Source organism: Symsagittifera roscoffensis, chromosome 4, assembly GCF_963678635.1.
Source record: "Symsagittifera roscoffensis chromosome 4, txSymRosc1.1, whole genome shotgun sequence".
NCBI lineage: Eukaryota > Metazoa > Xenacoelomorpha > Acoela > Convolutidae > Symsagittifera > Symsagittifera roscoffensis.
Genome location: NC_087065.1, coordinates 62437722 through 62454605, shown reverse-complemented (window position 1 = coordinate 62454605; position 16884 = coordinate 62437722). Strand labels below are relative to the sequence as shown.

At 36.2% G+C, this 16884-nt stretch overlaps 1 protein-coding gene across 2 annotated transcripts in view; it reads left to right on the top strand.

The window, feature by feature from the left end:
- The window catches only part of LOC134843573 (microtubule-associated protein futsch-like), a 53758-nt gene that overhangs the window by 15525 nt on the left and 21349 nt on the right, over positions 1–16884 (top strand). For both annotated transcript variants that reach the window (XM_063859709.1, XM_063859708.1), the window contains exons 5-6: positions 9415–9881; positions 10626–11203. In XM_063859709.1, coding sequence (XP_063715779.1) covers positions 9415–9881; positions 10626–11203 — 1045 coding nt within the window. The remainder of the gene's footprint in view (positions 1–9414; positions 9882–10625; positions 11204–16884) is intronic.

Sequence of the window (16884 nt, the reverse complement as noted above, 5' to 3'; positions counted from 1 at the left end):
AAAGTAAGCGCTTTCAAAATCTCTTCTTTGAGTCGAGTCGCAAGCAGAGCAGCCTGAAGCTCTAACTTGGGAATGGAGAGCATCTTCATAGGCGCTACACGGGCTTTCCCAAATACAAAAGCTAACTCGGTCTTTTGCGATTTAGCAAGTCGGGCTCGGAGAAACGATACGGCGCAAAAAACGTCCTGCGAACTATCACCGAACGTGTGAAGTTCACAGCGGTCGAACGGTTCGGTAAAGTAGCTACGAGGTATCGTCAGAGTACCTAATAGTGGAAGTCCTGAGTGCCAATCTAGAAATTGTTGTTTAATTTCCTCTGGGAGATCATCATCCCACTTTTGGCCACTGATTCTCCATATGTCTTTTAGTAAAAGGCGCGCTTTCACTGTATATGGAGCTACCAGTCCTATTGGATCAAAAACTGAGGAAACAAAACTCAACACGGTGCGTTGAGTAATTGCTTTATCTAGTGGTCGATCAACACCTCTACTTACTACTAGGGTATCTTTTACATGATCCCACCTGAGACCAAGAACATGCGACGATTGGTCTGGACTCTTACAAATATCCTTAACTGACGGGTTGGACTCACGGTTGTCCGGATTAAGAGCGGTTGTAACTTCGGGTACATTGCTAACAAACTTTGTCAGGTTAAACCCACCTAATTTGAGCATTGCGACTAAGTCTTTACTTAGGCTAAGAGCGTCAGCGGTATTTTCGAACGAGTCAAGATAGTCGTCCATGTAAAACTTCTGGACAACGGCTGAAGCGGCTTCGGGGTATTCAGCTTGATTATCAGAAGCAGTTTTTTGTAGCGCGAAATTCGCACAAGTTGGCGAATCACGAGCGCCAAAAATATGACGGGTGTATTGGTGAACCACCACACTTGAAGTGGGGTCCTCCCGCCACAAAAAACGGAGAGACGGTTGATCTCGCGCAAGTACTCCAACTTGTAAGAACATACCTTCTATGTCCGCTGAGACGGCGTACTTGTGTTGACGGAACCTCAACAGTACAAAAATAAGATTTTGAAGGAGATCCGGGCCAACCAAGAGAGATCTATTTAAGGAAGTGCCATGAAATTTGGATGCTCCATTGAGCACACGGCGCACCTTGCCGGGTTTGTTTGGGTTCAAAACCGGATGGTGTGGAAGATACCACTCACGTTCGGCTCGTGAGCTGGGATCGTGCGGGTTGACGGTTATGACATATCCTTTACTTATATCTTCTCTGATTGTTTCGGTATACTTCTCGCGAAGTAACGGATCTCTATCTAATCTTTTCTCTAACGACTTTAATTGGGCTAATGAAGAATAATAATTGTTAGGCAAGCTAACATCATTATCACTCCACAGCATCGGTACAGTGTAACGCTCACCATCGTGAACGGTTTCAGTTTTTAGGATCGACAAAGCACGCTTGTCTGCGGCGGAACGGGCACCTACTTGCTTGAACGCACCATACGACTCTAACTCATACCAAGTTTTGATTTGGTCGGTCAGAGAAGTATCGTCCGTGACGCAGTTAAAGGAAGAAGAATTTAAGGACGAACGATCAGGAGACGGACCACTAATGACCCAACCTATCGGAAGTCGGCCGGCGCACGGTGAGTCAAGTTCATCTCCGAAGACATGTTCGAGGGGTCTTATCGCATGATAGAAGTCCTGTCCTATAACTATCTCAATCTCTTTGTAATTATACGCAGTCGTCTTTAACGGGGCTAGTTGCGGGTATTTGACCTGCAATTCGGAAACGTTTATAACATCGGGTCCTATATACATGTTGTGCTTAACGAAAGCGACAAACGAAAACGAAAATTCACTTTCATTGGGCTTTGCGGAAACTTTCAAGTGAACTCGTTGAGTTTTAGATACCTTGGCTGAGTTAAAACTATCGGTCGTAACATTTACGGGCGTGCCAACTAATTTCAGACGTTCAACGAGTGCCGCGGAAACCCAAGAATGAGTGGAACCGGTGTCACAAAGTGCTAGTGCATTCGAATTTTACGAACCAGAGGACACATCTACCAACGCAACGGGAAGAATACCTTTTGCAGTTCCCTCACAAGGTTTAACACAAGCTGCGTTGTTTGCAGAAGTAGTGTTTGTATTAGTTTGAGTCGATGGTGATCGGTCGGCCTCTTTGGGCGGGAAAACTTTCTCGGCTCCATGAAGAAGCACATTGTGAGTACTCTCACAGTCCTGTTTTGGGCATTTTCTTGCCTTTTGGCACTTTCGGAAGGTATGGTTGCCTTGTAAACAAGAAAAACAGAGCTTTTGTTCTGCTACATATTTAGCCCTTTGTGTTGCGTTTTTCTCTTTGAACACGGAACAGTTCCAGAGTGCATGCTGCCCTTTGCATAGCGAGCATGGAGGAAACCTTGTTTTTTCTCTACTTTTCTCATCCTTAGAACTTACCTTAGTGTTACCTGCAAGCACTTTTGTAACTACTTTTTGTTTAACTGGCTGCTCGACTTTGACTAAAGATTTCAATCGCTCATGGCCTTCTGCCTTATTCTCAAGCCAATCGTTGAAGTCTAGCAATGTTAATCGCTGCCAATGTTGTCTAACAGTATGCATGGACCATGCCTCTTTTAGATTTGGAGGAAGCTTACTGACGGCTTGATTTAATAGGTTCACACTTCTCAAGTCGTCATTGAACGACAAAGACCTAAAAACAGCTACGAGCCCAGAAATCACCGCAGAAAAACTTATAACATGGTCAGAGTTGTGCATCTTCAATGCGGGAAAATTCTTCAACTTATCCAAATGTGCACCAACTACAACATGAGGCTGCCCAAACTTTCTCTGGAGAGTTGCTAGAGCATCCTTATACAACACTCCACTGTAGCCGTATTCCGCAATTGCACTCTTGGCTTTGTCTTTAACGTGCGTTTTCAGATATTTGAGTTTTTCATCATCAGTTAGCATAGCCGAATCAACTGTTGCTTGGAACTGCTCGAACCATTCATACCAGTTAAGTGGTTCTCCATCAAACACTTCCAAGTTCAACTCCGGTAGACGGTCTTTGCGGCTATGCAGAATGATATCTGCTAACTCTCTCGCCGAGATGGGTTGTTCGCTATTAGGCACGTAAGACGGGCCCGTAGTGGGCGCAGGATATGTAGGTGGATAACCTTGATGCGCTGTTTCAACAACTGGATGAGTTTGCGGCTGGGTGTAATACACAGTCCCAGAACTTGTATAAGGAACTACGGTGTTTGGTGGAACAACAGGAGTTGTCACTGAGAAAACGTTTGAGGGCGGTGCGCAGTATTGAGGAACTGGCATCGTTTGCGCAGTCGCGGCAGGTCTCCACAAACTGCTATACGGGTTATAGTGTTCACTTGAGAAACTTGTTGGGTTGTTTGGAACATTTATAGGTTGATGGGATGGCGCTGCAGGCGCCTGATACCCAGTTGAAACGGGGCCGGAATGTGGCTGACTGACCGGAAGCAAAGAGGGAATAGGAACGGTTGACGGGACAAATGGTTGAATAATCGGAAGCGAAATGGGAATCGGAACGGTTAATGGAGAAACAAAAGGTTGACTCGCCGGAAGCGAAACTGGATTAGTAACGGTCGACACAGAAGGCGGTGCCACATTAATGGTGGGATTACCAAAGGACATTGAAGCGGGAATGCTACCACTTGCTTGTGGTATCAGATTGTGATTTTGCGAAACTTCAGCATGAGATGTTGAAGCTAAGTGTGGAGTAACAAAGTTTGAGCTGGAGGCAACGAACTGTGGTAAACTAGATGGGTTCTCGATTGAGTGCAATGACAGACGCGATTGGACCAAACTTGATCTCTGAGCCTGAATTCGATTCCTATTATGGCCTCCCGGTTCACTGTATGTGGTTTGACCAGCGTTGACGACGGCACCCCCGCTGACGACGGCACCAACCCCTTGCAAAACATCAGTAGCAATCAAAGTGGAACTCTCGACTACTGGATGACTTTGCTCTGAGCTTGCAACAACTTCGGCCTGCTCTTGCTCAGTGACAACGTTTTCTACCCATTGTTCAGTACGTTGTGGGTCAACATGTGTTACGCTAGCATTTCCTATCTTCTCACTTGCTGCAGAAAGCTCTTCTTCCAACTCGAATTCCTTTAACTCAATTTCAGCCAGTTTCTTGCGGTGTACCTCAGCTAGTTCTTCCAACTCTAAACTTCCTTGCTGTTCTTTTATTTTATTTTGCTGCGTTTTCAACTTCAATGACACCTTTGCTTGTCTCTCAAGTTCCTCTTGCTGCTTCTTCAAAACCAACAAAACTCGCCTCTTCTCAGTTGATGTTTTTGACTGCGCGACGGTATAACGACTGGATTTATGCGAACCTGATTTATGATGTCGACTACTGTACCGCGACACCTGAGAGCGCGCATCTGCTTCATGTGAATCTTGTGGTTGTGTTGTTACGATCGTACTTAACGATTCTGCAACATTGTCAAGCTCTGTTTCCTCAGGTTCAACGTTTAAGCCAGCTTTATATGATGCAGCCTTCTGTAAAACTGTATCGTTTCTTGATGTAACCGTATGAAGCCACATATCCTGCGCTGGTATCAATTTATCAGGATCAACACTTTTAGAAGCTAACTTAATCAATTCCTCATTTATTTCAACTGCAGTCTCTATCAGGCTCTTGCAATTCTGAATCTGAGTGTCAATCTTTGATGAGCGACTCTGACTTTCAATGTTCTCAATTATAATTTCATGGCACTTGTACAGTTCATTTTCAAGCTTGGTTCGCTTCGCAAATAACCTTTGAACCCTCTTCTGAAAGTTCTCATCCATGGCTCTAGGGTCTATACTTAACTCAAACTATACTTAACGGTTATCGGGCGTTTGCGGGGCGATTCGGAACGGTTTTCGGTGAGTAAAGTTACCAATGGGGCTGGGGATTAAGTAAGTCGGTTGATATCAAACAACACACACGGAGTAAACCTGAGGATGAATAAAACCAACTTAACTTACTTAATATCACCTCCCTGACCACTTAGGATGATGTTACGGCGTACGAAATTTGTTGAACGGTCGTACGACGGTGCGTCACTACTAATCGGCTAGTAGCTCGACGAATTACCAAGAGGTTTGGGAATTAAGCAAGTCGGTTGAAAAACAACAACACACGCGGAGCAAACCTGAGGATGAAAGACAACAACTTAACTTGCTTAATTTTACCGTCCCGGACCACTTAGTCAGTCGTTGCGAAACGAATGTTTTGAAAAGCGAACGAATGCAAACAGGTATCAAGTCGTTGTAAGCCTTAAGTTTACCAATGGGGTTGGAGAATCAGACAAATCGGTTAACTCTCAACAACACACGCGGAGTGAACCTGAGGATGAAAAAAAATTAACTTAACTTGCCTGATATTAACTACCCAGACAACTAAACATACTTTAACTATACGGTTCAACGGAGTTTTGGACTAATTTTTCAGAAAATTTTCAATTTTCAAACAAAATTTTGTATAGTTTGGTTAGTGGATTCGAGTCATAACTGGTATCAAAAAACTAGTCTAGTAACCGTTAGTCTATGTTCCGATATTATAAATTTTCAATTCATCAAAAAAATAGCCAACATTTTGGCTATCGAGCAAAAAATCTAGTTCCGGTTATCTAGTACCCGATTTAGAGCAATTTTTCTAATTTCAGTTTAATCAAACTGGCCAAAAATTTTCGGGTATCGAGAAAAATTAGGGGTGAGTATTGGCGTTGTGTCTCACATTTATAATATAAAACATCGTATCCGTAATTTATCAAAATTAAAAGTTTAGGTTCGGTCTTACAGTTTTTGTGAAGATAGGGCGCACCGATGAGATCGTCGGTCACAAACAGCCTCACTGAATAGCCCAAACCGTCTTGTTGCAAGTCAGAAACTCTGTCAGTGACTTATCGTCTGGATGGGTTACCCTGTCAGCGCTATTGAACTCCCAGACACATCCATTATGAATTTTTCAGTATAACCGTTTTTGTAATAATAACTCGGATTATTATAAGGGAATTAACTAATATCTGTCCCTTGTGGGGCGCCAAAATGTGCGCTAATCTCCACAAAATAAAGTTAAAATCAATATTTTATTCGTATTTCTCGGTAAATACTCGTGTTTGGTCATAAATCGGAATATATCCACAATTTTTGTATAAACGGACATAATCAGTCATAAACGACTATAACTCAAACTTTTTACTTACATCATCGTATATCGGACACCACGCCAGCTTGACCTTTTCCGAAACTGTTTGACTTTTGAAGCAATTAAAAACCAGCTTGACTTTTGCAGAAACTGCAAAAATGCAAAAAAAACTGCTCTTTTGTAGGTCGTAGTTTTAAATTTGAACGATTTATGTTTCACGCATTAGTTACGTTTTGCGCTGCTACATAAAAGGAAGGAAAAATACACTCTTTAATTACCGAAAGAAAAATGGCACGAAGAACCGCGATGGACAAGTAACTTCGAAAATGGGCTTTAATTTGTGGTTGCGGAATAGAAGGCTTACTTACATCCCGTTTTTGTTTTAAAAAGATTTAGTTATATCCTAAAGGTGTTAATCATAACTAGTTCTTAAACTTCTTGCAGCTCTAAAGCTATTTTTTGTTTAAAATTTTTTAGTTTTATCCAAAAAGTGTTAATCATAAATAGTTCTTGAACTTCTTGCAGCTCTAAAGCTATTCAAAAGTGACTTTTTCGAAAGAATTAACGATGGATTTTTTCAGTCTCTTTGCGTCCGTAGAACTTTCCAACTGTCTGTCGTCTATGTTTTTTAACATTAAAAAAACTGGACTTATCTGCTGCTCTCGGGAGTTGTTTAGACCAACTATCGGAAAAGATCCAGATTTGATGTTGCAGTTACCAGAACGCTTAAAACGTCTAAGCTACTAAAAAAAACTTAAATTTTTTTGTAATTATCCAAAGTTCTCAAAGTGTTGTTAATTGTTGTAAAAAAAACAATATTTGTGATTGCAAGCTTTCGTTTTTTTGCATATAAATTGTAAAATTTGTTGAGATCTGAAATAAAAAAAAAAAAATTTCAAAATATTTATCTAAATCAACTGAACGAGTCGTATTTTTTAATCATTATGAGGCCAAACTGTGTAATTTTAAATTGCCAGAGGACGCTCAACAAGGACGCTCCTTTTGTTTTTCGTTTGGTGTCTAAGGTTTGAAATGTTTGCTAACTAGTCCATTGTTTGCAAAATAAATTGCATTCATCAAAAAAAATTTATCATATCATGAAAATCTGGTTACTGTGCAAAAAACACAACATTTTTGGACTAATATACTTTCGAAGAACTTCAAAAACTCATTAAACATATCGAAGTTTTTTTCTTCAGTTTTTTTACGACCTGTTTTGCATCATAGAAGGTGATAAAGGTGACTAACTTGGTAAAAAATGCTAAATTGAGATTATATAAAGCTAAAATAAGGCTAAACTTGTATTAGAAGAGAAACTTAAAATGCCATTCCCTAAAAGTTTTTTGTCTATTTTAGTTTTAAACTAAAGCTCGACACCTGTTTCATTCAGCACCGAGAAAAAGTCTGTGACATTTTTTCCGAATCACAATCAAAGTTTTTCAAAAAAACTACAAAAATAGAATCCATGTAAGCTCTGGTGGGGTATTTTAAGCCGAGCAACAACAGAAACCAACCATGTGCTATATTTATTTCCCCCACTTCATGAGTTGGTAAATAGCAATAGGAGGCCTTGCGAAAAAAAATGAAAAAACTTTTCTCAGCCTTATTCTCAAAAACTTTTTCTACAGTGAATATGATGATATTATGGCCAAAAAATTTGATGAAACTAGCTTAAAATATACAAGAGTGTTTTCCTTTTTTTAAAACTTTTTCAACTTTTTTTTTGTTAATTCATTAGCTGGTCGTCTATGAATAAAGTGTGATACGACTTTCTTTTAAAAAACTTAACAATAGCGTCAGAAGCAAATAAACTGAGCTAGACCAAACATAAAAAAATTCTTTTACTTGCGGGGTTTCCATTTTTGAAGAAATAACGGAATGTAAGTGTTCGGTATTGTTTCTTCTCTAGAAAAATTTCGATATTTCTTTTAGAAATTTTTGGCAGGAGTTTGTTTCTATCACCTGGAAGATAATGATGCCTTAAGCTTAAAAATAAACTCGAGGTTGCGTAAAATTGAATTTTGCCAATGTAGTCCGCTTGGGAAAATTACGCGTGATATATGCCTGTCCTATAAGTGCTTAGGCGTTATTTATATCATTTAAATTGACTTGAGGCAACCAGTTTGGTGTTATTAATAAGTTGCCAGACACAAACTAGCCCATAGTTCCTCATTGCTTATAGTTAAGTGGTTGGAACAATCATTTATCAAAATTTGAAAGCTTTTAAAAATTGGCAACATTTTTAACTAGTAATTTTAGGTTTTTTTTGGCTAAAGATCTGTTTTGGTCATAAGCTTTTTTAACAATTTCAATTTCGGACAAGTATATCAAAACTTTATCACAACAAAACGTTTTTTTTCCAAATTTGATGAACAGAAAGAACAAAAAAAGAAAAAATCATCCCAAATCTCTCAGGAGAATAGTTCAGAGAAATCTTTTACACAAGAAAACCAATTAGTAATTAAAACATCTATCAACATCAAGAGTATTTTAATGTTTTGTTTCAATAAAATAGTTTCTATTGAATTTTCCACTGTTGAATTTTATGCGCAAGATTTTGCAAATTTTCCCGCCGAAAAAAAAAAGTCAGAAAAAGTGCCATTCATTTATTCATTCCTTGATTGATTATTAAAAAATAATTGCGAAATAGACAAACGCTTAAACTGTATTTTTTGGAGAAAGTCGAACTTACCGAAAAGACAATTTGCCGAAAGTGCGGGAAAACATATTATTATTATCATCTGAGGTTAGGTTATACTTTCAGAACATCTAACAGGGTTAATTGAAGGATAAGAAACTCCATTCTAGGAGGCATTTTAGAAGTTTTTACACTTCATTTCAAAAAAGCTTTGTCGTATTTAAACAAAAGTGAGACTTAAGCAGCAAAGCAGCCAGTTGTGAATGAAAATATAAATTTTTCACGAGCAACAATGCCTTGGCACCTGAAAAGATGCAACCAATCAAATGAAAAAAACCGACACACTTGATAACTTAGGCAAACTGACTTTTCGGCACGTTGACATGCCACCTTTTTTGAACAACTTTCCTTTTTTGAACAATTTGTACCTTTTCACTGGCAAGCAGACAAATTGTGCCGTTTGAAACAATAAACAAAACGCCGGCTAAGAAAAAATATGCCCGCCCGCATTGTCACGCTTTTATATTTAAGGAGGCCTTTTATCTATCAGTTTGGAATCCAAAAGTTATTAACTTTAACGGCAGTTATGAAAAAGAGATGATTCAGATTGTAAATAAAAACCACGAAATGCATGTTTTCAGAAGACGAGCGACGAATGATGAAAGAACGTGGGAAGAGCGAGCACCTCTCAAAGCAGATAGCGAAAGCCAGACGGAAGCTGGAACAGAATCTGTTTGGGCGCGACACCTCCAGTCTAGAGTGGGAAGACGAACCGAACGAACGACAAGCAGACTACGACGGGATATTAAATGACGAGTCATCAACTGCATCGGGCAGTCCAAAAAGTGGAGAACAGAATCTAAAATCAATCAAAAAAGTTAAAACTGACAACAATCTCTCGAGCATAAAATGCGAGACAGACTCAATTCAGATGAAAGAAAAGGATAATGAGAAAAGGGAGAAAAAAACTTTGGAACCGGAACTGGAGGGGGGACATGGGAATGCGAAGGGGGAGGACAGGCTGAGAGAGAAACGGAAAATGGCGGGGAGGAGGGGTGACGAGGAGGAACTGCGCATTATGGTCACGCCAGACATAATACGAGAACAAGTATGTGTTTTAGGGAGTGCGGTCTGTATTAAGACAACCGCGTATTCGTACTCGTCAGTAAGCAGACAAATACCTTATTAGCCAATCAGAATCGAGATGAGAAAACAAATTTACGAATTAGATAATTATTAGTTATTCATTTCTTCCTTGTCTCGATTCTGATTGGTTAATACAGTATTTGTCTACTTACTGACGAGTCTGAAAACGCGGTTGTCTAAATACTGCTACGTAACCGTGGTTTAGAAACATATCTGTTCAAATATCTGTACAATTGCTGATAAACTTTGATTTTAAAATTTTCAAGTGTCTTTTTAGGTTTTCCGAGTGGAATTTTTAATCTCCCCGTATAAAATAAAGCAGATGTTGGACAGTAATTTAGGATGTCAGGCAAAGACTCGAAAAAAATTCCAGGAATTTTATTTTTGCGCAGTTTTTGGAGAAATTTTCACGAAAACTTCAGCAAAAGCAGCATTTTGAAAAAAAGTGTCAGATAAAATTTGATGACTTAAAATGTTCCGAAGTCCCTCGAGGTAATTAGGCCAAAATCCACGTATTTTACCAAAAGATTTTGTGAAAGCGGAATATAAATCGAAACTTTCTGAGTAACAAAACTTAATCCAAAACCGATACATCCGATTGCCACAGTCTACAGCCCCGCTGCAATCAATCCTAATTTTGAATTAGCAATATTTAAGAATCCGTATTGGAAATTTCGCGACAATTAATGTCATTTTTACTGTTCAGAACAAACTGATCCAATTCTACAACCGCAAGCAGACGTTGAGACAATCACGTGACAGCAATTCCAGGAAAAGACGCCATTGCTTGCCGCTGGAAAACAATGACCGCAACAGCTCTGACGTCATCAAACCCGGTTCATCATCTGTTTCTGATCATTTGACCTCTACAGCTATCAATAGTGATAGCGTGTTGACTACTATTGGTAAAAATAGCAGTATCAATCGTAAGAGTGTCGCTACGAATAGTACTTCTAGCTTTCCAAGAAAGTATGACACAAGCTACGTACCATTGAGGCACAGCGTGGTTGACTTTTGTGAGAAACGAAAGCAAAACAGTGGCCTCTATTCGAATGTCTTCCAGTCTCCGAGAAACTTCCGGATCCCGAAAAGAGACAAACCCCGTAGTCCAGAAAAGGAAGATAAAGATGAGTCACGAGAGGGGAGTGGGTCACAAATTGGGTCTCGGGCGAGGGGAAGTAAAAGTGAATTGATGGGTGCTGTTGGAATGGAGATGAAAAACGACTGTCAAATCGACTACGAGGAGGGCGAGAAAATTCAAGAGTGTTCCGAGCTCGACCAAACGTGAGTTGATTTTTTTAAAGTGGCTTTATTAGCAACTGTACAAAAAAGCCAAAACCTTTTCTTTTTGACGAACCGAACTTTTCATGAGTAATGAACGTAGTGAGTACTCTCATATAGGTCTTGCTGATTTAAAAAAAAATTCCAGGAAAAAGTCTTAAAATTTGTTCATGCTCATTTTTGATTTTTAGCGGTTTGACTTGTGATTTCATGTTAAGTTCAGTACAATCTCCACTATCGAACAGCAAAATTGTAAAGGTCACGAAAAACGCGATCGACTTCTAATTTCGAAAATGGACATTTATTATCAGATTTCCCAGTGAAATAAAATATTTAGCCATTGATCCAGTTTTCTCAAAATGGGTTAATTTTAACAAAAAAGTGTCGATAATAAATTGTAATACAAATTCAAAAAATTTTAAGGCCATCTATTTTTTTCTTAGAAACTCAAAAAAAAGTCAGTTTTTGTTCAGTTAACTGCGTTCATTACTCTTTTCCAACTGTCAGTTGGCTATGTTTTACTTGAGCGCATGTGATTATTGCATTGCACTTGGAAAAAAGATACACACTTTGAAAACTAGATGTTTTATGATACTTTTTGGTTTGAGGAGCAATTAACTTTATAAATACATTTTGAGGAAGATTTTGATGCTACTTGTCCTATCGCGCCATAGTCTTTCATGTATAATTGTCCTTTAGCGTGTCTCTGATTATTTTGACATTTATAATATGAGATTTTAAGGCAAATATTGGGGCAATTAGCTTGTTTCTATACGTTTGCTTAAAAAAATTCAGTTAGGAAAAGTTGCGCGAAAAAATTAACAACACTTTTGATCATAACAATAAAGGGCGCAAAGATTAGTCCAGGACTTGGACATTTGGTAATTTGGAATTTTTTATATTGGCATTTTTTAAGACCAAAATTTACCGAATTTACTTGCAAGTTAAAAATCTTGTGACATCACCTCACAGATTTAACATATTTTTTAGGTGAAGGCCACTTTGTACATGGCACTTTATACCACTTTGCGTGTGGAGAGAAATTTTGCAAATTTTTTTTCAATTGATTTTAAAAGTGGTGGTGATTTTAAAAAGCGGTTTTTTGCAATGAATCCAATTTTTGTTTCAAGTAAAACTTGCTTGAAAAAAATTGGAATCATTGCAAAAAACCGCTTTTTAAAATCACCACCACTTTTAAAATCAATTGAAAACATGTTTGCAAAGTTTCTCCCCTACTCACAAAGTGATATAAACTGCTAGGTACAAAGTGATATTTTTCTGATCTACTAACAAATTGTTTGTAATAATTGATATGCCCCACTTCAACTTGGAAACGATTCTTTCGCTATACACGCTCCCCAATGATAAAAAAATAGTAAATTACTAATTAACTATCGAAAGTTTACCAGATTGTCATTTTTCAAATCCCAAAAACTTTAGAAAACCTTAGTAGGTGAAAAATCTTATAAGAGCTATGAACATAGTGAATTATTTGATATAGGTTGAATTTTTTAGATTGTTTTTTTTTTAGTAAAAAGTCCTGAAAAATATTCACGCTAAAAATTGATTTTTTGTGATTTGAATTTTGATTTATTTATAGTTCAGTTTATTTAAATTGTTCAAATGAAGACCAACTCAAACAGCAAAAAAAAGTGTAAACATCACGAAAAATGTGATCGACTTCTAGTTTTGAAAATAAATTTTAATTTTCAGATTTCCCAGAGGAATAAAAAATTTACCTATTGATCCAGTTTTCTCAAAATGAATTACTACAACAAAAGCGTCAATCATAAAACGTTTTTGACATTCGAAGAGTTTTAAGGCTATTTATAAATACATATTGAGGAAGATTTTGACGCTACTTGTCGTATCACGCCATAGTCTTGCATGTATAATTGTCCTTTAGCGTGTATCGGATTATTTGGCACTCATAATATGAGTTCTTAAGGCAAATATTGGGGCAGTTAGCTTGTTTTTATACGTTTGTTTAAAAAAATTCAATCAGGAAAAGTTGCGCGAAAAAATTAACAACATTTTTTAGCATAATAGTCAAATTTAAAAAGGGCGCAAATATTAGTCCAGGACTTGGATATTTGGTATTTTGAAATCTTTTATATTGGCTTTTTTTAAGACCCAAAGTTACCAAATTTACTTGCAAGTTAAAAATCTTGTGACATCAACTCACAGATTTAACATAAATTTTAGGTGAAGGCCACTTTGCACATGGCACTTTATATCACTTTGCGTGTGGGGGAGAAAATTTGCAAATATAGCTTCAATTGATCTTAAAAGTTGTGGAGATTTTAAAAAGCCGTTTTTTGCAATGAATCCATTTTTTTTCAAGCAAAACTTGCTTGAAAAAAAAATTGGATTCCTTAAAAAAACCGCTTTTTAAAATCACCACCACTTTTAAAATCAATTGAAAATATATTTGCAAAATTTCTCCCCAAAATGCAAAGTGATACAAACTGCCATGTACAAATTGATAGTTTTCTGATTTACTAACAAATTGTTTGTTATAATTGAATTGCCTTACTTCAACTTGGAAATAATTCTTTCGCTATACTCACTCCCCAATGATAGAAAAAGAGTAAATTACTAATTAACTATCGAAATTTCACCAGATTGTCATTTTTCAAACCCCAAAATTTTGAGAAAACCTTAGCAGTTGAAAAGTCTTATAAAAGCTATGAACATAGTGAATACTTTGAAATAGGTTGAATTTTTTAGATTATTTTTGTTAGTAAAAAGTCCTTAAAATTATTCACGCTAAAATTTGATATTTAGTGATTTGAATTTTGATTTATTTATTGTTCAGTTCATTTCAATTGTTCAAATGAAGACCAACTCAAACAGAAAAAGTGTAAACATCACGAAAAACGTGATCGACTTCTAGTTTTGAATATGAGTTTTAATTTTCAGATATCTCGTGGAATAAAAAATTTACCTATTGATCCGGTTTTCTCAAATTGAGTTACTATAAAAGAAGCGTCAATCATAAAACGCTTTTGATATTCGAAGAGTTTCAAGGCCATATTTTTTCTATGTAGTTCGCAAGTTGAAAGTATTTCAAAAACACAAGTCCAGTTTTTCAATGTTTCCTGGCGTTTACGGCTCTTTTCAACTGCATGTTCGCTATTTTTCATATTGAGCTCAGGCATCAATATCTTCACAATTTTATGAACATTTCCTTGAAGAGTATAAATGCTCGGCACTATGCTATAAACTATGCTACATGCGCTTTGAGTCTGCGTAAATTGCTCATTTGATAGTTTGAAGGCTTTCTCTGTGATGCTGAAAGTGTAACATGATTTATTTTCTCCTCCACGAAATAGTTCCAAATTGAAATTAGTTAAATTGATTGTTCATAATTTATCCGCATACGACTCAAATTACCTAAATTTTAATATTATTGTTCAAAACTTAAAATTCAACCTTGTATAACCCGGGTTGACGTTCATAAAAGAAAAATAATTATCATACAATTTCATATATGAAGTCTTTGGAAAAAATCCTTTTCATAGAAAATTCACACAAAATTTAAAAAATTTTTAAAAAATTTTTAATAAACATTTTTGGTCTAATTGCCTCTTTTGAAGCTTTCTGGTCATTAAAAAAGGATTTAAAATTTTTGATAAAAAATGCTTGTCGTACAACTTTCATGTGTGAAAATTATAAGATAGTCATTTTGTCATAGAAAAAATAAAATTTTCAAAAATCACCAAAAAACTTGTCTGGGTAAATTTATATAGATTTAAATAGTTATATCTATGATAGAGGGCATTTTGACAATCAAAAACAAAATTTTGATTTCGGTCAGAAAAATGCTTATCATAAAGTTTTCATATATGAAAATTGTATGATATGCATTTTTTCCATAAACGAAAACAAAAATTTGAGGTAAAAAAATTGTAATCCTTTTTATGGTTGCAAACTTGCTTTTGTGCTAAAATATGAATTTTACGAAAAAAAAATTGCTTGCAAAATTTGACTTTTTGTGTTTATGACGTAGTCCAGGATGAGTTTTTCACCCAAAAAATATAAAAATCACAAGAAAGCGTTTTTTTTGTAAACACAATTATTATATTTTGTTTCATTTGCTGAGATAAAAATAAATTTGCAAAGAAAAACAGGCTTTTTTTCTCAACCACCAGAAAGTAAAAACTATCTAGCCATATTCAAAAAGTTACTTTTTTGGTATATAATTCCATGTGAAAATTTTAAAATTAACTTTTATGGCTTAATTCACCAATTGCAGTATATCTGCGTGGTAATTGCCAGGTCACTCTGGAATTTCTTATGACAAAAAACCCTTGATTAGTGTTTCGGTTGAAACACAAAATTTTGAAACAAAAATGTTATATATTTTCATTTATGGAAAAAATGCTTGTCATACAATTTCATATTATGGAAAAAATGCTTATTTTGCTATTTTCATACACTAACTTTTGCTCTATGAAATTGTAAGAAAGGGTATGATAAGCTTTTTTTTCATATATGAAAATTGTATGATAAGCATTTTTTGTGAACCCGCGAAATTTCTCGAGACCACCCTGAAATTACACTGATATACGAGCAAACTTGTTAATATGACACTAGACGCTAAAGAAACCCTTTGTACTTAACAAAACTCGGAGGAGACTTTCAATGTTATCCATATTAAAAAGCAATTTTTTTGTATTAAAAATTCATTAATAAGGTTTTATTAAAAAAATGCTTCAGAGATAATAAAGGGCAGTCGAACGCTTCAGAATTTCGCCTTGCAACGAGAAATCTTGCTAATGTTATTCGCGCATTTTCTTAGAACAAAAAATCTGCTAGTGTATAGTTTCGATTTGTTATAAGCGTGTCTCTAGCTAGTGCGTGTCTCGACTTGTTATAACCAGAAACAATTAAATGTACTTCAGTCATAGTTCAGTCTGATGGTTCCGTTGAGAAGACCCATTATAGAAAGCAAAAAGTAAAAACCAACTAGTTTCATTTTTTTGAGCGTGAACAAACAACTCTGACTCTGACGCTTTTATTTTGAATCATAAAACAAAGCACTTCATCTAATGATATAAAAAGATTTTGCATGCACACAATGGTATTTTTTAGCCAATAGCCATCTTTTTCCCAAAAACAATTAGGTGAGTTTTATATTAAATGGACAACTGCGACTTAAACATGATGAAAACAAAATTGTTTGATAGTCAACACGAATAATTGAATCCATTTTCAATTATTCATCGGCTGTTGTTTCATATGTAAAGATTGGCTGTAGAATTTTTTCCTGATTCTTAGTTTTCTTCGTTCTTATTTTTTTTCTAGTTTCCGCATCCCAAAAAAAATAGCTTATATTCCCAATAAAAATGCCTCTGAAGACATGGCTGTTTCTATAATTGACGTTTTCTAAAAGACGCGACACAGGAAATGGTGAATTTACTTTCAATCAAAAGCCACTCATTTTCATTTTATTGCAAGTATGGTACTTTATCAATTGAATGAGCCAATAATGTTTTGAGTCGATTTTGATAATAAAAAATTGATTGAAGGGAAGAAAAAAGATTTTCTCCAGTTTCCCAAATTAAACAGAATAGCTGCGTTTTTTTTGCGCGCGATGTGATGAGAATAAGGACGAAAAATTAGATTTTTAATCAATCCTAATTGGTCGCAATTGTCTTCAAAAATAAGTTTCAAAATTA